General features: G+C 33.7%; 2 protein-coding genes and 1 non-coding gene across 3 annotated transcripts; 1 reads left to right on the top strand and 2 right to left on the bottom strand.

The window, feature by feature from the left end:
- Nucleotides 1-4,500: 4,500 nt before the first annotated feature.
- On the top strand, nt 4,501-7,337 carry LOC107948853 (uncharacterized). Its single transcript, XM_016883501.2, has 7 exons — nt 4,501-4,790; nt 4,882-5,143; nt 5,612-5,812; nt 5,890-6,577; nt 6,697-6,803; nt 6,885-6,944; nt 7,029-7,337. Exons 1-7 carry the CDS (start codon nt 4,617-4,619, stop codon nt 7,079-7,081), a joined length of 1,545 nt encoding a protein of 514 aa, XP_016738990.1. The 5' UTR covers nt 4,501-4,616; the 3' UTR covers nt 7,082-7,337.
- On the bottom strand, nt 7,175-9,818 carry LOC107948854 (fructose-1,6-bisphosphatase, chloroplastic). Its single transcript, XM_016883502.2, has 4 exons — nt 9,021-9,818; nt 8,682-8,906; nt 7,658-8,164; nt 7,175-7,552 (listed from the first exon to the last, which is right to left on the bottom strand). The coding sequence occupies exons 1-4, from the start codon at nt 9,447-9,449 to the stop codon at nt 7,481-7,483; spliced, it is 1,233 nt and encodes a 410-aa protein (XP_016738991.1). The 5' UTR covers nt 9,450-9,818; the 3' UTR covers nt 7,175-7,480.
- A 14,721-nt stretch (nt 9,819-24,539) lies between these two features.
- On the bottom strand, nt 24,540-24,646 carry LOC121228341 (small nucleolar RNA R71). The gene has a single exon (XR_005925917.1). It is a non-coding gene; the product is annotated as a small nucleolar RNA R71 (small nucleolar RNA).
- Nucleotides 24,647-26,622: the final 1,976 nt, after the last annotated feature.

Here is a 26,622-nt window from a genome sequence, read left to right as displayed (position 1 = left end):
TGTGATATCTTCGCTATCGGGCCAACCAGGTTTCAATCTGACAGGCTTCTCCAACAGTTCTTTGAATCGGGCCAGCTCTCGTGGGCCAAATGATCATCATTTAAACAATAGACCTCCATCTGATGCATTTGGTTTGATGGTCACGGGTTTTGAACTCTGACCCGTAACATTAGGTACATATGTCAAAGTTTAATAATATCATCATCTGACAATGAAGAGGAAGCGGCAGCTGCATCACTAATAACAGTAGAACCCTGCAAAACATATAACTTGGCAGTCTTTCTCTGCCCTTTCATCACAACGAGGAAACTTTTGGAAATCTTCAAAACCCCACTTTCAGCTGTGTATCTATACCCTTTTGAATCAAGAGTACTCAATGAAATTAAATTTCTCTTCAATTCTAGAACATGTCGCACGTCACTGAGTATTCTGGCAACTCCATCAAACATCTTAATTTTAATCGTTCCAACACCTGCAATTTTACATGAAGCATTATTTCCCATCAAAACAACACCTTCAGGCACTATTTCATAAGCTGTAAACCAATCCCGATTGGGACTCATGTGGAAGGTACAGCCTCAATCAAGGATCTATTCAACGCTCACTTTAGAATTGTTGACAGAAGAGACTAGAAGTTCACCGTTGCTGTAGTCTTCTACAACATCAGCTTTACCAGAATTTTCTGGTTGTTTTTCCTTTTGATTTGCAGCCTCCCTTTTGATTTTATCCTGTAGCTTATAGCACTTAGATTTAATGTTCCCTTTCTTTTTGCAGAAGTTACAAGTTTTACCTTTGTTTGAAGACTTCGATCTACCCTTATATTTACCGTGAGGATTCCGTTCTTGTGTCTTTCCACGATCATCATCAGTATTTCGATCTTGTCTCTCACGAACAATGAGACCATCACCCTGAAAGTAAATTTTAACCATAAGATGTTTCATCTTATCATACGCGGTCAAAGAATCATAAACCTCATCAACTATGAGAGACTTGCAGCTATATAAAATTGTGTCTCTAAAGGTTGAATAAGAAGGGGGCAACGAACAAAATAGAATCAACCCTAAATCTTCCTTATCATACTAAACCTCCATGTCCTCCAAGTTTGAGAGAATTTCTTTAAACATTGTTAAATGTTCATTCACAGATGCATCTTCCTTCAAACGATGAGATAAAGACACTGTATTATATGTAGCTTGCTTGTTAGAGTTTTCGACATACATATTTGTTCCAGCCTCTTCCATAATCCAGCAGCGGTCTTCTCCTTTATCACATCCTGTAAAATTTTGTTAAACAAATGCAGTTGTAACTGTGTTAACGCCTTTCGATCCTTACGCTTCTTCTCTTCCTCTGTCAATGTCGAATGCATCTTATCTACCTGTAGCAGGGATTTCTCTGAGTCCATCTGTGTAAGAATTGTATGCATCTTTATCTGCCACAATGCAAATCTGGTGTTGCGATCCAACAACGAAATTTCATACTTCAAATACGCCATTACTGTGATTGAGATGAAAAATCTGGAAGCTCTAATACCAATTTGTAAAATAAATAGAATGTCGGTAATGACAATATATCATAAAGAAAAGAGAAATAAAAATAAAGAACACAGATTTTTTTATGTGGAAACCCTTTCGGGAAAAAACAATGGCAGAAGAGAAGAAAATTCACTATGTCGAATTTGAATAAATACAAGAAGAATAAACTGTCTATTTATAGGCTTGTAAAGCCATATTCTAATAGGAGTGTAGTAAGATTGAAACACCTTATTCTAATTAATATAAAATAGATGGAGTTTAATAAGGTTTAAAAACCTTATTCTAAAATAAAATAAAAGAAGTGTAGTTCTATATGGATTTTACTTTTATTTTATTTTACCACTGTATTTTATTTAAATAAGGATTCGGGTCACTTAATTCTAATAGAGCCAATACGCCCTCTACTAGTTAAACGTTTCATAGGTCACCATTGGGACTAAAAAGATCACTCACTAGCAAATCCTTCATGTCTATTAAAGGAATAGAATCCACATGGAAATTTGTTTCATTTGGAATCCATGGATCCATGAATACTCTAATATTATGCCTTGTGCCAAGACTCTGATAAATTCCAAAGTCTTGGTAGCATGAACACTTTTCTAAATAAACAAAATGTTATTACCTTCAACAAATTCGAGAAACCCAAACTCAGGAAAGTGGAGTTTAATCTAAATATTTAAAATACTTACATGAGATAAAATCATTTTAATAAATGTAAGAACCTCAATTTACTCTCAGTTCAATTCAACGTTCAGACAGGTGTTTAGACAGATGTTTTAGTAGAATGCAAGCAGTATATTAGTGCAAGAAGCAAATCAATGATAGAAATAAACATAAATCCATAACACGAGTAAAAAAGATAAGTAGAGAGAGAATCAAGACACAATATTTCTTAATGCAGTTTAGATTCCCTAATCCTATTTTGTGGAGTCTTGCTCAGAGAATGATTTTAATTAAAATTCATCCAATACAACTATTGGCTAAAGCCCAATCTAGCCTTTCCCAATGGATAGTTGTAGCTCCAAAGTCAAATCAAATTGTTACAAATCGCTCTCCCCGAATACCTCAAATTAGATACATCTCCATAAAAATCCTTAAACAATGAGTGTCTAAATACACCCCTGAATGATTAAAGAAGAAGTCAATCAATAACCTATTTATACGCTGATACAAGAGTTTCTTCAACAGCTTTTGACAAGCATAAAACTTTTTAGTAAAAGGTTGAATATATCTCTTGAAATATCTTCAATAACTATCCCATAAATTCATTCATCATCCAAGTAAAATAGTTAGTTTGGTTTCCAAGTAAGGGATAATCATAAGGCTTAACATGGACTTGCCGATCTTCTCTCGTTCTATATGCTCTGAGGATCATTTGCTAATAGTGTAATACACCATGAAGATCAAAGTAAAAAATGTCAACTTTATTATGTATTTATCTATCCCAAAGATATGTCAAGATAATTGTTCAAACAAGGAATAGAATATGGTGACAAAATATACAATTTAAGGAGCTATTTGAAAATAAAGAGAAGCTTCATCATAAAATATAAAACTTTGCCATTTATATTTTAATAAACACTATCATTACAGTAATGCAGTTATGAAATTAAAAGTTTCACTGTCTTGGAATGAATAATTTATCTTACCATTTATATGTTTTTGGTTTTGATGTTGATTTTGGTGCTTATGTTTTCTTTTAATTCAACATGGTACTTATGCTTGGTTTATGTTGTACAATTTCACACTTGCCTGGGATAAAGAATATTTCTCATGTGGCAATGAGGATGTCACGATGGTGTAATCATTTAAAATTATGAAAATTTTTAAAAAGTAAAAGTATAACAAAATTCATTAACAATACATATATATAATGTTTTGTAAAAATAAAAAGAATAATTTTCTTTATAAATTCCATAATGTATTATAAAAATGATAATTTTTATATATAAAAATTACAACGGCATAAAATCAAATTTAATGTTTAAAGTTTATATTTTTTGTTAAACTGACCCTTATTTTCTTTTTGAAGTTAAATTTAATTTTTAACTTTTTTAAAAAAGTCAAATTTGATCATCAACCTTTTAAAAAAAAGTCAAATTAATATTTTTTCAATGAAAATAACAACTAAAATGCTAAGCTTTTAAACATGAAAGTTTTCATGACAATCCACATATATCTAATGCTCCTTTTTTTTTTTAACTTTTATGAAATTTATATATATATATATTGAATTTGAGTTTATTTAAATTTATTTATAAATTTTAAATTATTTGTCGATATAGCATATAAGACAATAGTGCCATGTTAGTATGAAATGCACGTGAACTACCACGTGGGTTGCCACACCAATATCATTAAAAAATTAATGTTTTAGTCAATATGCTATTAAAGAAAAGCAAATGACTCATTTTGAAAGGTTAATAGCTAAATATAGCTAAAATAAAAAGAACAAAAGCCAATTGTCAGAAAATTAAATATTGAGAGTTAAATTTAACATTATATAAATTATAATAAAAATCAAATAGATTTTTTTATAAATTTCTAAAAATAAATAAAAAACACGAAATATTCTCTTTGGGTCATGTAATTTTGTTATAATTTTCATAAAAAATAAAAAAAATATAAATTATATAAAAAATAATAATTTTAAAATTTCAAATATTAACATCACAATTATGTCATTATCACCATGCTCATTGGGCCATATAAAAAAGTTAACATTATTTGTAGTAAGTATCCTTTTGTGTAAATGGAAACCAAACATAGGAACCAATTTGAAAAAAAAGTCAAGATATAGATACCCACAAATATATTTTACCCATATTGATTAAGTTTATTATTCCAAAAGCCATTGGCATGTGATTTTCCCGGGAAGCGGAAAGAAGATTAGAAAAAAGGGGGTTTTCCCGTTCTATTTTCCTCCAAAAATTTTCAAACTCTGCCGCGTTTTTCATTTCACCTCAGCCATGGCGCCATTTCACACTTTCCCTCTCTTAACTCACAATCATATATCTTTAGTCCAATCTGGAATTCCCTCACTATTCCTTTCCCTCTATCTTTCTTTTCACTTTCCAAAGGAAAATGGGGAAGCAAAGCAGGTCTAAGAAACCGGAGAATCTGGGCAAAGGAAAAGTCACTCCGGTCCAAGTTGCATTCATCGTCGATCGTTACCTTTCCGATAACAACTACACCGAAACTCGTTCCATTTTCAGAAACGAAGCTTCTTCTCTCATTTCAAAATCCCCTGTTCGAGAGGTAGGTCCCTAATTGACTGGATTCGTTAATCTGTTATCTCCATTCTTTATTATTATTATTATTTTGAATTATTTCTTGTTTTCTGCTATAGGCGCCGAAGAGTTTGCTGAGTTTAGGGGCGATGTTGGACGAGTATATTTGTTTGAAAGAGCAAAAGGTGATAGTAGAGCAGGAAAAAGCTCGTTTGGAGCAAGAAAAATGCAGGGTTCAGTCCCTTTTGCAGGGAATGCAAAGCGTAATGAACGCTTACAATGCAAGTGCCACTGCATCAGTGCCTATGATTCCTCATGCTGATGCAACTAAAACAGTAGCCGTGGTTCCTCAATCAGATCCACGTGCCGGATCTCCTCCAGGTACAAATGCTGAGCTTTGGGTGGTTACTTAGTTGTATTAGAATTGGCCATGTAGATCTTACTTTAGGTTGAGCTGTTGATGATAGCATTGGAAGATTTTGAGCCTTTGAAGACTGAAACGTTTATCAAATATATGTGTCATCGTTTTAGCTCAAAATTATTGTTTGATTAGATGTTTGTATAGTTAGTATGGTAGTAATAAATTCTGAATATTTTGTTGTGCTAAATGGAATATTTGGAATTGATGACTAGTGGCAATTTGTTTTTGATAAGTATTTTGAGTTTTCAATTGATGCAATTGGGTTTTAGAGTACTCTGGAGATGTCTAAGTTGTTCTATTTCTATTTGAGAATTATTTCATGATAATAATTTCAAATCATGGTATATGATCAAAAAATTGATATGCGTATTTCTTGTGTTCTTTTTGCTAAGCAATTCCTGTATTTTGTCGATGCTCTTGCTTTATAGGCCCTCCTGTGTATAGTACACCAACTGTTATTCCAGTATCTGGTCCTTTTAATTCCAGAATGGAGAGAAACAATTACTCTTCGCCAGTTCCAAGGCAGCCATTAACAAGAAATAAAAGGAGCTCGGAAGTTGTTGCTGAAGCCTCAACACCTGCAAAGAAAACTCGTAGCAGATCAACTTCTACGAAGTTAGCAACCCAAGGTATGCTTTCTTCATTCTTATGCCCCATCATTTCATGGCTTGATACATCCATAACATCCCTGACATGTTTGTTGCAGGAAAAGAGAAGCTGCCAGAGTCTGATAATGTAATGAATAGACAAGTAGATGGTCCGTTACGTTCTTTAAATCAATCAACACCCGCCAGCTGCACACTCAATGAATCGACAATGCACGCATCTGGTGTTGCAAAGTGTTTGTTCAATCGGCCACAGCTGTCCCCTCCAACTAATTCTTCAGGTCCTAAGACACCCCCGCAAGCAGTTTCTCCTCAGAGTGATAAATTAATGACTCCTTTTGGTGGTTCTTCAACTGCTAACCGCGGTCACAGCAATACTCCTCAAGAGATCACTCCTGCTAACTGCACTATAATTTCAACCGAGAGAGTCACGGTTAGTCCATTAAAACAAATGACGTGCTACACCATTGAGAGGAATCGTTGCATTTCTTCTTGTTCACCAGTTAAGACAGGCTTAACGAGGCTTGGCAAGAGGGATCATGTAAAGAGCAGGCTGGACTTTGATGGTTCTGATGCAACAGTTGATGTGTACAAGCCAATAATGAACGAGACCTCCACGTCTGAGTCTGAAATAGATGCAGATCTCTTTGACCTGGATTTGCCAAATTTAGATGCTTTTGGTGAAAATTTCTCCTTCTCGGAACTATTAGTGGATCTTGATCTTGGACCTGATGCAATTGGCTACCCTTCCCAACCAACGTTGGGTACTTCTGGATCTGCTCTTTCAGGGTATTGATTCTAACTTCAATCAAATTACATTTTTTGACCATTAGTTTCTCTACTCATTTCTTCATTAATTTCCGTGTAGTCATTTTTCTCTGACGTTTATTTTCTGTCATGCCTCACAGGTCCTCTCATGACTCGGGGGATGACAATCTGGGGGCTAATCAAGTCATGTCAGGGTTTTCATCTACTGTCACAGAAGTGTTTTCAGAAAAAAATATGAATGCAGAAGGTGGTAAAGCTCACTGCTGCCTAATTTTATTGCTTCTAAACTGATATTTGTATGCTTACTCTGCATGTCCTATGGTTGCAGGACCCAACACCTTGACATCAATGAAGTCTATAACAAAATGCATAAAGATATTGAGCCCTGGTAAAATACTATATCCTGCTACAGTCATCATTTTGAAGGTTAATATTTCTCTTTATTCATGTTCACTTTTTCCTGAATTTGCAGCAAAAGGTCAAAGAACTTCTCCGGATAAAAACAATTATTCTGCTACAAACTGAGTGGTTTTACCATCAAGATGACTAGTTGGCTGACTATCGGTACAGCACTCACTACAAGCAATATCTAAACCCTTCAAGCATTTTAACATGGCATTAAGCTAATTTCTTTGTAAAGATCAAGTTATGTTTGCCAATGTGATTTTGTTTAAAATTTGAGCAACATAGATGCTCTACAAACTCAAGAATTGTTAATCAAATGTTGTATTTTTTAATTATCATGTAGGATACTAAAGATACCATGGAGATGTTGATAGCATTTTGATTGTCTAATCATGTAATTCTTTAATTGAAAACTTCTCTCGTCATCCTTGATAGGAAAATTGTCTTGTCATCTTGTGTACTTGAAATATGCCCATAACATGCAAAAAGGTTGAAACCCATATGTTGGTGCTCAACAGCTCAAGCCAAGTACTTCTGTAATTTCTGAACTTCATCTGGGCTTCCAATGAAAATTGGTGTACGTTGGTGTACCTGCCAATATAACATGCTAAAGCCATTAATGCTTGTCTAGTGCAAGGACATGCTCCCGTTAACATTGTAATTCTTAGCCAATATGGTTCTTGTTTAAGCTGTTACCTGCTCAGGTACGATGTCAAGAATTCTTTGAACTCCATCTATTGCAGTGCCACTAGCTTGTTCTATTAAAAAGCTCATTGGTGCACACTCATATAGTAGCCTCAGATTTCCATTTTTGCTGTTCTTGTTCTTAGGGTTGCCATAGATGCCACCGCGAAGCAGCATTCGATGAATTTCACCAACAAGGCAACCTATGTAGCGGCCTGAGTATGGTTTGCCATTGGATCCTGGTTGCCTCAGGTGGTCAAGGTAGTTCTTCAGTTTGTTATCCCAGAGGTCATAATTTCCTTCATTGAAAGAGTAAATTTTACCAGACTCAGGTATTTTGATATTCTCATGTGTTAACACAAATTCTCCATAAGTGGGATCTAGGGTGAATGCAAACACCCCCTTGCCTAAGGAGATGGTGAACACAACAGAGCTTGAATATAGACAATAGCCAGCAACCAATAAATTTCTCCCTGGCTGGCAAACATTGATGATGCATTTTTCTCTCGCTTTATCAAGCTGTATTGTAAACGAGTTGAAACCATTTAGGTAAGAGATTAAAACAGTGGCCTTGTTTAAATAAATGTGGGCTGCTTTTTTGCAGTTCACTTCCACTGTTTAGTTGCAGCTGTAGGATACAAAACTGCAGGTAATTTATGCTGGTTAATTGTGTTCTTGACTGTAAAAGTACCATGGAAGCCCTTGTACTATATAAGTCGGATTGTATTTAGTTTATTTATTCAAAAAATTGACAAACTAGTCTTTGTACATTATATTAATGTGTAAATTTATCATTTTAGTTAAAATTTTAAATAAACTAGTCTTTGTACATTACATTAATGCTGATGTAAATAGATTAATGAAATGGATAAAATTTTGAATAGAAGAATTAAATTACTTTTTCATCTATTACATAGGAACTAATTTATCAATCTTTTGAGTAATGGGGTAAATGCAATCTTACTCCTAATATAGGGCCTCCATGGTATTTTAACCGTTATTGTTTAAGATTAGACTTTACAGATGAAAGGATTACCGTGGAGTTATCATCAAGATCGATAAGGCATTGCTCGTCAGGGCCATATATGCCAAAGATTGATCCAGTTGTTAATGCAGTATCAATATTGGCTGATCCATCAATAGGATCAAAGACAACAATGTAGTTTCCAGAATAAGTTTCTTCAACTGCAACAGGTACATCTTCTTCCTCTGATGCTATAATCCCTGTTCGTCCACTTGATCTTAGGCAGTTGCAGAACAACTAAACTTATATTATGTACCTTGGGTTAGTGAATAAACTTCATAACATGTCATGTTATTTTTGTCTCATGTTACTAAACGACATAAATAAAACCCATTGGAAACATAGACTAACCTCATTGGATATAACGTCCAGCTTCTTCTGGTCTTCACCTTGGACATTGATAGTACCTTGGCCGCCGGTGAGATTAATAATGCTTGATCTTTGGAGCAACGAAGCTATCTGTTTACAAGCCAAGGAGATGCTTGATAGAACAACAGTGAGCTCGGCGTCAATGTTGCCTGCTAGTTCTTGTTTCAACAGCCAAGAGGTTAAATTCTCGAGTGCAAACTGGGTCTTCCTTTGCTCCTTGTTTTGGACTTGTTGTGTCACTGTTTCCGGCAATGGAAGTTCCACCGCTTTACGTTGAACGCCGGTGGAAATTCTGTGTGCGAAACTTGGCGAGTAGTGATTGAAACGATGAAGACTATGAGGAGAGGTGGATCGATGTGACTTTGAGAAGAGGATATTGCAACAGGACGAAGTTGATATTGCCTGAACCATTTTTTCTTTTTCAGTTTTCTATTTTCCGCTGATCCTTTCTATAATTTTGGTTGTGTGTTTAAAACTTCCAATTGGGCAGTTGTTTGCTTATCTGCTTGTTGCTGACAAATGTGTGATGGTGATTATGCCTGCAATCAATCCAAATGGAAGATAGCATCCACCATATAGCCTACCAGGACCCACCTGTATTATGTCAAAGTTTCTATTTTTAGCTCTCTCATTTATATGGGTTTTTGGTTAAAAAGCCTAGTTGGTGTAAATACTAGTTATGGGCTTCAAAGCTCTGTTTCTGGAACCATGGAATTCCACTAAGGTAGTGAATTTGTATCGGTACTTCTTGTGTCCGTCAGAATGTTTTACTCTAATACTAAACCAAAACAATAAACTTTAGGTTTTGTTTTAGTCTAAATTTTAGTATTGTATTAATTGATCTTATCCACATTGACCGATAGAAGCCATTTAAAATTTAAAATTAATTTTTTTTTTAGTTTGGTCTTGTTAGATGGTGGGTTGTTATAAGATGATATTATTGTTTAATTATGGGATTTTTTTTATTTGTTTATTTTAAGTTTGTTTAATAATAAATTGTATTTATGAAGTTTATTGAAAGGATATTTTATATAATTGATGAATATTTTATATTTAGAATTTATTTAATATTTATAAATATTTATATATACATATATAAAATATATTTAAAAAAATAGTAAATCCAAAATGATATATTTGAACACAAATACATACAATAGAAAAATAATAGGTCTTACAGACATGAAATTCTCTCCAAAATCTTGTTGGGTTAAAAGTCATGGATGCTTTAAAGCCCAACCAATATGTAACTAAACTGTACAAAAAAAAAGAAGAAGAAGATAAGTTTATCTTTTAACTTTTATATTTTTGTTAATTTGGTTTTTGATTTTTTTAATTAAACTTGGCTTTTAACTTTTCAAAAAATAGTCAAATTGTTTTTCTAACATATTACTAATTAAAATATTAATTTTTTAACAATGTTAACATGGTAAACTGTGTAACAGTTCACGTGCTCTTTATGTTGACATAACACTATTTGTTTGTATGCCACATCAACAAATTGTTTAATAATTATAAAAAAATATTAAAAAGTATAATAAAATAATTCAAAATTCAATATATATAAAAAATACATAATAATTCAAAAAATTAACATGAAGCACATGTGAATTGTCATATGGGTTGTCATGTTTAAAAATTTAACATTTTAATCAATATTTTCGTTAAAACAATAACAATTTGACTCCTAGATTGATGGTCAAATTTGGAGCTTTTTAAAAAAGTTGATAATCAAATTTGATTCCTTTTAAAAGGAATTAAATGTAAACATTAAGGCCAAAATTTTTATTATGCCAAAAAAAATTATTAGTTCGGTATTTGAAGAATTTCTAAAATTAGTTTAGTATTTATTCTTTCATTTCATCATTAGTTATTTTAGTGTATTTTTTCATTAAAAAAACTAAAATGAAAAATACAACCAATTCAAACGAGATATGCATCCAAAATGTCATACAAGCAGTTCAAAAATTAAAAGCGTAAATTTCAAAAGAAAATTCTAAAAAAATTGTCAAAATGTTATAAAAAAATCTAAATTATAAAAAAATAAAGTTTTTTTTCTCTAAAATTTTAAAAACCTATAAAATTATAAAAATAGGAAAATCTAAACCCTCCATAAAATTCATATATATATTTGAAATTATAAAAATAAAAAATTTAAAAGATTCTAATATGTTTGTTGATATCGAGTACAACAAGGGAGGAAGAAAAGAAGGAGATCAAAGTGGTGCAATGGAGGTTCGTTCACCTAAAGAAGCTGAGAGTTGGAACAGGGACAAGAGGACAAATTGATCAAGAAGATAATTGATCAAAGTTACCTTAGGATGCTAAAATATCGATCCCTTCTTTATCTTTCTTTAGGGTCTTTATAGGAGAGGTCCTCTTGTCCGTTAGTATGGCGTGGCAGGATAAACAATTAGCCTCGCTAAATGTAATGTGTAAAGGATAATCATGGGCGTATATCATATGTCTCTATTAGTATGAGGTTCTTATGCCTAAATATACTCCTTAGTGTCTTGGAAGCGCATTCACACTAGAAGAGTGTTCACACTTAAATATAGGTGGATGCCTCTATTTAGATTGAGCGGGTGGTCTTTCCTAGAGATTTTGAGGACGAGTGGCCTGTTGAGGCATTGCTTGAGAATGAGTCAACGTATAGGTCAACAACATATTCGGTGTTAATACGTGTCCAAACAATGAAGGGGTATAACAATAGGCCCTTTGGGTTGAACAAGAGGTTATTAAGTGGCCTCTCGTAAGGCATGATCCAAAATTGGATGATGGTTTAACCCACTGAAGAAGTTGAAGAGGCATTAGACTTTTTTACAATAACTATCATAAATGCATAGTTTTCTAGGAAAAGTGGCCATGATGAGGGGCATTAGACATTGCAAAGGTGGTTAGATGTTATTGGTTATGGCCTTCGAACCCAAAACAGTACATTTATGAGGGAGAATTGAAAAATCTATAAATTTGGGCTTCTACCCTCTCTGGAACTACTTTGTTCTTCTAGAGTTCTTGCTTTTTTATTGTTTAAAATTTCATTTCAATTGTTGTATTTTGGGGTTTTCTTTATTTCTTCGTTGTTTTTTCGATTTTATTAGAAAAAAATGGTTAGACTTGCAAGGTGAGATATGTAACACCCGAAATCCGACCTAGAAGTTTAGACCGAATCCAGGATGTTAAATTGATCATCGAAGTGATCGTAGGTAAATTCTTACAAAAATAAGTTATCACGTCATATTAAACTCGAACAATAAAATTTCAGTTAAGTTTAATATATAAAACTAGAATAAAAATGACTAAAACTTAAATCGGAATTTGTACCACAGTTTTACAAAACCTTACAGTTCAAAATCTGAATGACAAATAAAAGCTTAAAATATAACTTGTATTGAATTTTGGCCAAGCTGTCTGAGACCTCTGCATACTGAGCCTAGCGTCAAAATTCAGAAGAGAGTACCTGAAAGGGAAACACTAAGAGGGGCTGAGCTACTCGAGCTCAGTGTGAGTCTAAAATAAAACTAAAACAGAAGTACAAAATTCAAATCAGAAGCACAACAGATTTTCAGTTACTCACAGTGTCAGAAAGCACACCTGGAACTAACGTCCCAGTAGAACTTAACAATCAGAGCACACGAAGTTCACACATTAGTCTCAGCACAAATGTTAATCAGACAAATGGATTACAAATAACTAATTCTACAGTTAGAAATCACAGACAGATTCGAATGAAATGCAGTCAAATAAAAACCCACCCATCCATCCAACACACCTCTCTATCCCCCGATCACACCTCAAAAGAGCTGCTAAAGCTCATCCAACCAAACACACCAATTACGACCTCGAAAGGCCTATCCAACCCTACACACCAAATATGTGGAATAAGCCACTCAGATAATAATACGCAGCAGGGCTAGCGTATGTGTTGTACTATGCAATGCGGTAGACCGCTAAACAAGCGAGTTGCAGTTGATAAGATAATAGTATGTAGCGGAGCTGACGTACGTACAGTACAGTTGTAATGACCCGAATTTTACCGTTACCGAAAAAGTGTATTTTCGGGTCTCCGTTTCTGAAAAATGGATTCGTAAATATTTATTAAAAATATTTACGAAGTAAAATGAGTGGTTAATTAGAGTTTAATTAAGTAAATTTAATTTAATTAAGAGTAATTAAGTAAAAGGACCAAATTGAATAAAGTGTGAAAGTCGAATTATAGATTAAAAGAAAATAAAAAGGACTAAAAGGGCAATTATACAAAAAGTATAAATTGAGGCGGTTTATCGTGAAGAAAATCTAAGATTTTTTTTATGTTTAGTATATTATTATATTATTATATTATTATATAATAAAAATATTTTATGTTTTAATTATATTATATTATATTATATATATAAACTAAAGAAACAAAAGAAAGGAAATAGAAACAGAATGAAACGAAGCAGAGAGCAGGGGAGAAAAAGAAAGAAAGAAAGGGAGAAAAGAGAAAATTGAAGGTTTGAAGCTTTAAGCTTTAATAGTCAATGTGGTACCGGAAATCTCGGCTAAGAAAGGACAAGACAAAGTCAACGGGAGTTAGCTCGAAAATTACGGTTTGTATTTCTATAATCCGAACTTAGTTATTATTTGTTATATTTATATACATATGGCAATTGTTAGTGTTAGAATTATGATGTTTTACAATTGGAATGGATTGATTTTGGTATGCGATGAATTTATTGAATTTATATTGATTGAAATTATTTTGATTGAATTTATATTGATTGAATTATATAATATATATGATTTATGTAGAAATTTGAATATTGAATGAATATTATATTGAAAAATATATTGATTAGAAATATGAGGAAATTGATATGAATATATGAGATTGTGATATTTGAATATTTGATATTGAAAAGTGAATTGAATTGTATTGAATTATGAATTAATGTGAATAATTGAAATATATTGTTGAATTGAATGAAATTGTATGAATTGTGAAAATGGGTGAATATATGTGATTATCAGAATGTTATATTGATGAAAGAATTATTAAATTGAGAAAGTGAATGAAATACCCTATTAACTAGTCGGGCTGAGTCGGATATAATTGGCATGCCATAGGATCTGGAAGTGTACGGGATTTGCGAGCTTTACTGATCAGGTACTTTATGTGTCGTATTTCAGGCACCTCGTGTGTCGTATCAGGCACCTCGTGTGTCGTTTTAGGCACTTTATGTGTCGTATACTGATCAGGTACGATGTACCGTTTTAGGCACAATGTGCCGTACTGGTGTGTTTGGGTTGGAATCTGTGTATCCGTCAAAGTCCAGGTTTGTTAATAGGGGTAAATAAGTGAAAGATAAATCGAATAAATTTGATTGATCAAGCTATTGAAATGAAACGAGAAATTGAATTGAGAATTGAAAATTTAGATATGAAATTGAAAATATGAACCAAAGGTTCATGAAACGATTGGAGTTCTAATTGATGATATATGATGCCACTTGATGAATTGAAATGTGATTTGAGATATATGAATCGTATGTTTATAGTGAAAGCTATCAGGGATAGTAAGTTGATATGATATAAATGAAATTGAATGTTATTGAAATGAATTAAAATGGAATATGATTGATAAGTGTATAGTTGAATATAGTTTAATGATATGGAATTGTGAATAAATTAAGGAAAGCTATACCGACTAGTAAGTGAAAGAATGAAGTAAATAATAATGGATTTAGTTAAGAATTGAACAATTATGTTATTGTGTTTATTATATGAACTATATAAAATTTATATGGTTAAGTAAAGATAGTACGTTGAATCAGCATCCTAAGACGATCCCGGATTCATTAAGGTAAAGTATGTTGAGTATTGATAATGGCATGTACCCAGGATGTTTAATGAGAGTCATTTAGGTTGTAAAAGTATTGATGAAATGAGTAAATTATGATTGGCAACGGTATGTAGTATGAATTTTGAAATTTACTAAAAATTCGTAGTAATTCTAAATTAGTCCCGAATTCAATTTACTGTTCATATTGGACCGCGATGGCCCATTAAAGGGACAACATCTTAAAACTAGGATGTGTGTGAATATTTATTTTAATTAACGACCGAAATTGGACTGTACTGACTGGTAATGTCTCGTAACCCTGTTTCAGTGACGGTATAGGGTTAGGGGACGTTACAAAATTAGTGGTATCAGAGCTATTCAGGTTTAGTCGATTCTCGGACTAAATCGAGCTTGGAATTGAGTCTAGAGGTACATGCCATAATTGAGTCGAAATTGAGTCGGGATCGGATGCTGATATATTTGTTTGGTACTGTTTTATAGTGAAAATGTTAGAGGAAAATATCGATGGTATTGATTATGAAATGTGTACTGGAGACGAATAGTCTCGTGAATTAGATGAAAATTGAATCAACAACACTGGGTATAAACTCAATGGGTAATTAATTACTGAATAATGACTGATGAAATAATAGTAAAAGAAATGATAAATAATTATTTAGAATTATAACTGATGTTCTTCAGTGAGTAGAAGAAATTGTATCTGCTACAATATTTATCCCTCCTGTTTCTTACTCGGTTCCCGAGGTGCTTCAAGGTATAGAGCTTGTTTGAACGGGTAAGTTATCTGCTGTTAATGATCTGTACATGTATATATATAGTGTGGATGAATTGAGAATTACAGTTGAGAATGATCTTGAAAGAACTGAAATTTGGTTAGAGAATATTATCGGGATTGTAAATGAATTGTTCTGTTCACCGATTAAATGTTAGAAGGGTATGATATTTCCGTTAAAAGATTTAGGTTATCAGTGGTAGAAAAATTGATTATGTTGTGATTAAGAAAGGGTTATTTGGAAATTTTCTGAGATGAGTTCTGAAAGAAATATATATATATCAGTCAGAGATTTCTTGATCAGAAACATACAGAATTCTTGAAGCTTAAACAGGATCATATAACTGCAATTGTGTATGAAGGGAATTTGTTTGATTAAATAAATATATCAGAGGGTATATTCCGATAGAAACTGTATGATACAAATGGTTTGAAGATGGTTTAAATGAAGACAGAAGCTGAAGAATATAGAATAAGGAATGGAATATGTGTTAGACATGATTCTCCTGATTATTATCTTAGTGATTGCTTGAAGAAAATTGAAAAAAAAAACATTATTTAGAGTTCAAGACCGAGTAATGTAGTTAACAGAGGTAGGTTACCCTGTAATCTCAGAAATACGAGTGAAAGCCGAAGCGTGACAAATGACTTCACTGTAAAATCTGGAGAATGAACATCAGCCTGGGTATATGTTAATTGTATATGAGAAGATTTATCTCTACCGGATGTCATTACAGGTACTTTCTTCTTTATCGACACTAATATGATTATTTTAAATTGATCTTGGTTTGACTATTCCTATGATTACATAAGTTCAGTATCTATTAAAGATTTTTCTGTTGAGTTTGCTGAAAATTTTGGATTGAAGCATTAAATTTTTCAGATTAGTATTTATGGGCTGATAAGATCTGCAGGAACTGTTTGATAATGATACTACTGTTTTCTGATCGATTTGATGTTCTTACTGTTTGATATAATCTCAATAATAGAATGGTTAATTCTGCATGATATGGTGGTAAATTATAAGCAGAAGTATAATATGTTGCAAGATCAAGATGATGAAATGTTTTGTTGAATCAGAGAAGATTGAGCTAATTGTCTATTGTGATATTGAACATGCCAACACAGATATATGCCGGAAAGGGGTCATGGTATTTACCTTGTTTATGTATTGAATATTAAAATTTTTAAGTTAAGGTTTAAATCAATGGCAATAGTGCAAGAGAATTCTAATGTGTTTCCAGAAGAATTGCCCGAACTATTGTTGATTGAAGAAGTTGAATGTGCTATAGATTTTGTAACTGAAATGATAGTGAAAAATATATTTGAAATCAGAGGTTTTCTAAAACTAGTCGGTTATTACAGAAAGATGTGGAATTGGAATGATCTGATAGACATTAGCAAGGTTCTGATTAGTTGAAAGCTTAGTTAACTGAAGCACTAGTTATGGTTTAGTCTGAAATCCGATAAAGAAACTTGTGATTTACAGGGATAGCAGTGTTTTGATGCAAAAAAAAAGTGAAGTAATGGTTTATGTTACGAAATGTTAGAATCACATGGGAAGAATTATTTGATACCTGATTCAGAAGTGGTAGTTATTGTTATTGCATTAAAAGATCAAGATATGATAATTAATTATCATCCGAAAAAGACAAATGAATGTATGTATATTCAAATTGAAAGCTTTGTTTTGTGTTATGAGCTATGAACATCTGACTGTTATCATTTGAAGATGGATCAATTTTGGTAGAGATAAAAAAATTAAACCGACTTCTTTACAGCAGATCTGCGAAGCTCAGAAATATGGTAATGAGTTATCGGCTAAATGGATATAGTATACAGATTTCTTATTAAACATTTCAGATATGATATGATGGTTGTTTGCTATTTAGAAATAAAAGCTGAACAGAGAGATTCAGAACTTATACAAGAGAATTTGCATGAAATTATAGTAGTACTATGTCTATGCATTCTGGAAGAATAAGATGTACAGTGATTTGAGACAGATGTATTGAAGACTGGGAAAAGAAAAGCAATACTTTGAATTTGCATATAAATGTTTATATTAGGTACAGATATCTTCAGAACTGTTACAACTAGTGGTGACATCAAAATGGAAATGGGATAGAATTTTTATGGAATCTAAGTTGGAATTATCTCTATTTTTGAAAAAGAATATGCAGAGCTGTTTGATTCGTGAAATTGAAGAAAAGTGGAAGTAATTCGAGATAGACTGAAAGCAGTTTTGACAAACAGAAATTATCTATAGACTTGAAACGTTGGGATATTGAGTATTTTGTTAGTGATATGGTATTTCTTAGAGATTCACCTTGGAAGAACATTTTGAAGATCGGGTTGAAAGAGAAATTAAGTTCTTGTTCTGTTGGGCTATGTGAAGTTGTAGAAAATTCGGACCGGTAAAATATTGTTTGGTTTTGCTTCTGAAGTTACAGAAAGTTTATGATAATTTTTCATGATTTGAAGCTCAAAAGATTATAGAGATCAAATCTCTTGCATGTTATGTGCAAGTATGCATTCAATCTCACAGAATAGTGACACAGTATCAGAAATTCAGACAGAACAGATATTCACACATATACCATGGTTAATCGGGTTCAGAGTCAGGTATTCCACACGTTAGTCATACATATCACTTAAGCCGCAGCCTAAAATGGAGTCTTAACTACCCTTGTTTAAGCTTAGCCAAGGGTTAAAGCACACAAACTCACACTCAGATCAGAACCGCACACAGAACCAATATCAGTGTCTTAGGACCGCACGCCCGTGTACTCTTGTGATAGCCCTAATTTGACCTTAGTCGAAAAGTGGTTTCGGGACCACAAAACCGAGTCATAAAAATAATTAATCGTTATATTCTATGCTTATTGTATGTGTACGTGCATGTGTGAAAATTTCATGCTTTAATTTTGTCATTTGTATGTGAAATTTATTAAATAGGACTCATGTGAGACAATTGTGAAGTGTGCTAGGTAAATTTAAAAGTGGTCTATTAATGCATGTTATAAAAAGGTTGGACTTGCATGTCAAATATCCCTTTTTGTTATTAGTGGCCGGCCATGATGATGCTTTAATATTAAATATATGTATTAATTATTAGTTAAATGACTTTATACTTTATAATATAGATGAATAAAATAAAAAGAAGAGAAAAAGATGGGTGATGAAAACAAAGCTTTATCTTTGTTCTTCTTGGCCGAATAGAAAGAAAGAAATGGGGGAAGACTTTCGGTCATTTGAAACATAAGGAAGGTTAGTGAATTGTGTTAGATTTTTGAAATTTTAGCTTGTTTTAGGTTAATCATCTTGTTTCTTACTTAGCCCATGCCAAAACTTTGAATTTTGATGGATGAATTGCACATTCGGTTATGGTTAATAAGGAAATAATTTGATTATAGCCTTTAAGTTTTGAGGAAGAATTTGTTGGTGAAAGAAGTTAATCTTGTTAAAAGTATGAATTGTTATTGCTCATATGTGTAATAGCCGAACATGTAGTTGCTTAATGTCTTGAACAAATGTCGTTTAGGTGTTTTGAATTGAGTAAATTAGATGTTTGATCATCTAAGGGTTCGGTATTGTGCATTATTTTTGAGAGTTTGATTTTTTTTAATAATAAGATTTTTATGACTTGTGTTTAATGGCATTCGACCAAGGTCTATAGGTGTTTGCTAATTCGGTTTAAGTGTATAGGTGTTAAATACTTTGTATTTGAAATTTTGATGAATAAGTAGAAATTAATTAAGATGATGTTGGATAAATTTTTTAGCTTAATTATGTTTAAGCATTCGGCAATACTTATAATAATCGATATGAGAGTGTGAAAGATTAGAAGTTACTTTAAGTGAGTTATGACCTTAATATGAACAAGATAGAATCGGCTATAAATGTGATTGAGTGATTCGGTCATTGTTTGGCATAGGTCATACTAATACGAAATTGCTACATTGGTCATGAAATGGAATTTTAAATGGAGGCAAAGTTTGTTTAGTTAGGGCCGAATGGGGTTTATATGATATCAAGGCATGCACTATATATATGTATATTTATGCCTGATATACACCTTGCGTCATAGAGACATTCGAATATATATATACTATATATATAGTTAAATTCATGTATAAGGTAGCATAATAAGTTATGTAAGTCTTTGTTGTGCATGCGAATTAGATAGAGAATAAATAAGCATGAAATTGAGTCATGGCATATTTTATAAAATATAAATATGTATTGGAGTTATGTATGATTGTTATATGTGACTACTAAGAAGTATAGTTGAATAAGTAATTAAATAAATTCATTTGTTTAAATTAAGCTCAAGAGCAAAGAGGAGCTAGATCAGATAAAGGAAAGGGGAAAGCAATCGAATAGCCTGTCCGCAACTGTTCAAAAATATCCGAGGTAAGTCTTTGAGTAATGGAAATTAGTTTATGATTTGATAAAATCATGATATATAAGCATAATATATAAATTGTAACTTAATGGTTCTACTTGAGTTAAGTAGTGAGATAAATAATTTGTGCATATGACTTGTAGCCGAATGGTTATAGAAATCATGTTGGATAGCGAAATGAAGTCGTGTTCTTGTATATGGCTATTGAGCCGAAAGTGGAATGGTTGATAAGCATGTTGTGCTTGTGTTATAGTAATGTAAATGAAATGCTAATGCACTATGATATATATATGTGTACACGATAATTGAGGATTTTCAACGGGCTAAGACCCACAGGCCCTGTGTGAGATTATATCCGGGCTAAGTCCCGAAGGCATTCGTGCTGGTGTTATATCCGGGCTAAGTCTCGAAGGCATTCGTGCTGGTGTTATATCCGGGCTATGTCCCGAAGGCATTTGTGCTGGTGTTATATCCGGGCTAAATCCCGAAGGCATTCGTGCTGGTGTTATATCCAGGCTAAGTCCCGAAGGCAATTATGTTGGAAATGTGTGATCTTGCAGTAATAATTCAAATTAATGGGCTCACAACCCTAAGATGGTCAGGTATGTACCGTATATACGTTGTAAAATTTGATTTGGTTTAAATTGTGATTATTCATTTGGATAGTGCTCTGCCAGCCATTGCTTATGGTTGTATGAAGTCTATAATTTATTCAGGATACATGAATTTTGATTCAAGTGAAAATATATGTTAAGATTGGCTCTGAGCATGTGAGTATATTGGTTGAAGTGTGAAGTAACATGAGTATGTGAATATGCGTATATGTATTTATTTAGCTTTGAAATTGAATTAGATGTATTCGGCCAAATAATGAAGTTGGTTGAATAAAAAAAGAAGTTATCTACGTGATATGAAATGGTGTTTAAGGAATAATTTAAAATGACTTGCATGAACAATAGTAGTATATTTAGTCATGTTATATTCGGTCAAAGAAAAGATGATAAGCATTATGAATGCTATGCTTTAATTTTAAATGATTTCATTACTTAAAACTTATTAAGCATAGAAATGCTTACTTTGTTGCCCTTAATCCTCTGTTTTATAGATCTCGTTCATTGGCTACGGTCTCGGGGATCTCAAAGTCGAAGTCGTCCACACTATCTAAGCCTATTCGGTACTCTAGTAGTTAAACTTTGATAATGGCATGTATAGGCTTGACTTTTTGTTGTTAAATAAGTATCTTTTTGATGATGTATATATGTATAGCATTGCGAAAATGGCTTGTTAAATTACTATATGTGTTCCACATAATTAATGTGAATGTGTGGTTGATATTCGATTAAAGTTTTTAATGTTTTGATGTGAATTGAACTTAAGAATTAATCAATATACCCATTATCTTGAGATGACTCTTTTGTATATTGTATGTGTGCCAACGGGAGTTGTTCTAATAAAGTTAACTGAAATTTCGTGCTTGTATGGTAATACTCTTTAACCCTCCGACAACGGGTATGGGTTAGGGGTGTTACAACTCTAGCCTTATGGCATATGGGAGGTCACAAGCTCGTGTAAAAGGGGTATATGACTGTGTGTCTGTGTCACACATTCGTATAAAGAGAGGCACATGGCCGTATGACTAAAGCACACGCCCGTATGGTCTAGGGACATACTTTAGAAACAGGCCGTGTAACTCTTTGCCCAATTGCACTAAAATTCGAGTCCAGGGCTGACACGACCATGTGAGGGTCTCACGCGCTCGTGTGCCTACCAGACACGGCCATGTGTCCAAAACACACACTCGTGTGAAATTTATAAATCCCCAAATTAGCCATACAGTCGTGTGGCACCAAATCACTCAAACCCTAGTCCCCAAACTCACACGTCTGTGTGCCCAAGGGACACGGCCATGTGAGAAATGATAAAATCTCCAAGTCGACCACACGGCCGTATGGCACCAAAATAGGCCCGAAAACCCTAATTCCCAAAGGCACACGGTTGTGTGAATTGACACACGACTGTGTGGAAACCCCAGTGGCCACAAAACCACCCCGAAATTGACCCAAAACCTCACTTTCTGATCAGTAAAAATGACCTCTAATCGCATACTTCAGAATCACATCATAATAAGCCAATTCTATGCCAAACAAAGCCAATACCAACCTCAATTACTCACTACCAAATCACACAAAGTAAGTTGTCGAAAATTCGAGCGATTCAATACTGAATTATATGGTGCAAAACACACTAGTTAAGGCGATTTACCCTGAATCAATCTAGGGTTCAAGTTTTAAAAAAAAGATTCAAAACCCACATCTGATGCCCAAACACTAACTCGGCGACAAGGAAACGAGGCTCTTCCAAAATTTTCCCCCAAGAGAAAACCGTTCAAAAGAGAGACATGAAAATAAAACAAAAAGAGAGAAAGGGACGTCCAGTGATAAGTCGTAATTTATACATATTTTTATCCCATGCTTAGCACATTTTTGGTGGAATTATCATTAGATTTATGGAATTTGATGCTTCTAATCCTTTAATTTCATGTTTTATACTTAGGTGAACATAGGAGAGTAAAAATAGTGAGAAACGGGTCAAAAACGGAAAAAATGGGCCAACGTGGGAAATCAACACGGCCTGGACCTTCTCACACGGGTATACCACACGTATGTGCCTCTTTAACAGATTTTAACACGGTTTGAAGCACTGGCACATGGGCGTGGCACACGGCTGTGTCCCTGTTGAGCCCAAGTCTAGTGCTATTCGGAAAAGAAAACTTTGGAGGGTTCTTAAGCATTCCAAAGCCTATATAAACACCCTAGAGGAGGATTAAAGGGGTCACATGGAGTAGGAGACAATGAATTACTCGTAGAAAGCTGATTGATCAATCTGAGAAGCCGGATTCTCCTTCAAGACTAAATATCTCCCTTCAATTTCCTTCAGGGGTTTTTGGGTTTTCTTTATGTTTTGTTATTATTATTCTTCTGAGATGTTTTCATTTACACATATGAACTAAATTCCCTAAATACCTAAGGGGGATGAAAGCTAAGACGGATCTTGTTACTATTTTCTGAATTATATGATAAATACTTGATTTGTTCTTAATTATGTGTTCTTAATTCTTGCTTTAATATTCCAAAATATTGATTCAAGTGTTGATGTGCTTATTCAGAGGAGCAAAAGTCCCTGTCTAAGAGTAGATCTAGCATAATTAAGCGGAGTTGATTGCACCCCTAGACATAGGGCGACATAAATCTGCCGGATTAGGGTCAAACCTAATAAGGGAATCCATAGATCGAGTTAATGCAACACTAGTAGTTTTAATTAGAAAGAGATTTCAATTAATCAACCTAGGGTTAGACGTTGTTAGTCTCGAGAGGGATAATAATATAAATTAGGGATTTCTACGTATCGAGTCAAGTGAATAAATCGTCTAATTCAGAGTCAAATAACAAGTTAAGTCTAGGTGGATTCTTCCTTGGGTATTGTGTAAATCAATCAGTTTTCCCAAAAGTATTTCCCCAATTTACTTTTTGTGCATTCTTAGTTTAGTTAATTAGTTTAGATAAAGCAAATCCCTTTATTTTTAGGCCAAATAACAAAAAGAAGGTTAATACTAGTACTTTTAGTTCCTGTGGGTTCGACATTCCGGTCTCACTATAAGCTATACTACTGTTTGATAGGTGCGCTTGTCTTTATCGTGATAATAGTTAGTCTTCAAGTACGATCAATCATAATTATGAAACTTATCAGGCACATCAAGTTTTTTGCGGCGTTGCCGGGGAACTATGATATTTGGAACGCTTAATTTTTATTACTTTAGCCATTTATTTTATTGCAATTTAATTTTTATCACTAAATTTTCTTTTATTTACTTCTGGCAGGTTTTTATAGTTTATGACTAGAAGAAACCCGTCAGGACCTCTACTTTTTGATAGTGAGATCGAAAGCGCAGCACGTAGAAATCGAAGAGAGATAAGGTGAAGCCTACGATACATAGAGGAAGGGCAAGAAGACAATATTCAAACCACAACTGAGGAGATGGCTGATAATCATAATAATAATCCGATACCTTCTGTGGCTGTTGCGAACCCAGTAAATTAGGATCCTGCTCTTCGTACTATGTATGATTATGTTAAACCTAGTTTAATAGGAGCTGAATCGAGTATATTTAGACCTGCTATTGCTGCAAATAATTTTGAGCTTAAACCTAACACGATTCAAATGATACAACAGTTTGTTCAGTTTGATGGTTTGCAGGATGAGGATCCAAACACTCATTTGGCAAATTTTTTAGAGTTCTGTGACACTTTTAAAATCAATGGTGTTTCTGATGATGCCATACGCCTTCGGTTGTTTCCATTTTCGTTGAGGAATAAGGCTAAACAATGGTTGAACTCGTTACCATGAGGGTCAATCACTACTTGGGAAGAAATGACCGAAAAATTCTTACTTAAATATTTTCCGCCGGCTAAAATGGCTAAATTGAGGGATGATATCTCTTCTTTTGTGCAGATGGATCTAGAAAATCTTTATGATGCATGAGAGAGATACAAGGACCTATTGAGAAGGTGCCCTCACCATGGGTTACCTTTATGGTTACAGGTTCAGAATTTTTACAACGGTGTGAACCCCTCAACAAGGGAACTTATCGATGCAGCCGCCGGTGAAACTTTGAACAACAAAACACTTGAAGAGGCTTACGAATTTGTTGAAGAGATGTCATTGAATAACTATCAGTGGAAAGTCATGAGAACAAAGCCGACAAAAGTAGCCAGTGTTTTCAACCTCGACGCGGTTACTATGCTATCCAACCAGGTAAAACTATTAAATAAAAAGATTGACGGTTTGTATGGCTCTACTCAGGTACATCCAGTGATGAGGTACGACTCAAATAGAGGAGGAGTACACACAGAATATGGATCCTTCAGCCCTAGCACCGAGGAGGAACAAGTTCAATATATGGGTATTAATAATTCTAGACTTCCAAATAACCCATACAGTAACACTTATAATGCAGGTTGGAGGAACCATACCAACTTCTCATGGGGTGGCCAAGGAAATCAAAGGCCACAACCTCCCCCAGGTTTTCAACAAACACCTTACCAGCAAGAAAAGAAGCCAAACGTTGAAGAGATGCTAAGGAAATTTATCTCGGTGTCAGAAACTAATTTTCAGAATACTGAAACAACACTTAAGAATCAACAAGCGTCGATCCAAGGGCTCAAAACTTAGATAGGCTAGCTTGCTAAACTGATTTCTGAACGACCACAAGGTAATTTGCCGAGTAATATTGAAACTAACCTAAGGCAGTAGCTTAATGTGATTACCGTTCAAGATGTGGAAGGGTTAGTTGAACCAAAACCAGAACCGAGGCAAGGAATTGTGGTAAGTAAAAGTAAAAGTAAAGTGGACCACAGTGAGCAAAAACCGGTAAGTAGAGAATACAAACCTCGTGTGCCATACCCCAGAGCGACAAGGAAAGACCACACGGACGAATAATTTGGTAAATTCCTTAAATTATTAAAGAATTTACATATTAACTTACCGTTTATTAAAGCTCTTTCGCAGATGCCACACGCAGTTAAATTTTTAAAGGAGCTTTTAACAAGTAAGCGGAAGTTGGATGAGGCATCACATGTAGAGTTGAATGCAGTTTGCTCAGCCATTCTACAGAATAAGCTACCCAAAAAGTTGAAAGATCCAGGGAGTTTTACAATTCCTTGTTTAATTTGTAGTTTAGACATTAATAATGCTTTGGCTAATTTAGGGGCTAGTATTAATGTCATGCCCTATAAAATGTTTAAACAACAAAGTCTTGGAAAACCCAAACAAACTAGGATGGGCTTTCAATTGGCAGATAAAACAATTAGATTTCCTAAGGATATTATTGAAGATGTACTTGTTAAAATTGACAAATTTATATTCCCAATTGATTTTGTTGTTTTAGACATAGAAGAGGATAGTGATGTGCCTTTAATTTTAGGACGACCCTTCTTAGCAACTGCTAGAACTATTATTGATGTTGGTACAGGTGAACTCACACTTCGTGTGGGTGATGAAATAATCACTCTTTAAGCTCATAATTTGAGTAACACATCGAATATTGAAGATGGTATAAATCATGATACTAATACTGATCATGTGATGCAACCTTCTTTATAGGAAGCACGTTCGAATAGCATACATGAGCCATGTTCAAGTAACAACAAAGGACCCATCTATGAAGAGCGAAGACTTCAAATCAATGAACTAGATGAATGGCGGACAGAGAAATTAAGAACACACTATAAACCAAAACCACGCCATGACGGACTCAATGTTTTTTCAAATCAACTTAAGGTTGGAGACAAAGTACTATTAGGGAATTCTCTTTAGGACTATAGTTTTCTTTAGATTCTTGTTCTTTTTTGACTTATGGTTCAATATTAGATAATAACTATCTTCTATTATTTTGTAGGCACACTATGAAAAACACTAGAGGCAAGAAGACTGCTGTCCCTGCCTTGAAGAAGTGAAAAGGAGCAACATCCTCCTTGGGTCCTACCACCGAGATCCGGTACCC

Source organism: Gossypium hirsutum, chromosome A04 (genome assembly GCF_007990345.1).
Source record: "Gossypium hirsutum isolate 1008001.06 chromosome A04, Gossypium_hirsutum_v2.1, whole genome shotgun sequence".
NCBI classification, from domain to species: Eukaryota; Viridiplantae; Streptophyta; class Magnoliopsida; order Malvales; family Malvaceae; genus Gossypium; species Gossypium hirsutum.
The sequence above is the reverse complement of the archived record's forward strand: the minus strand, read 5'-3'. Positions and strand labels throughout refer to the sequence as shown.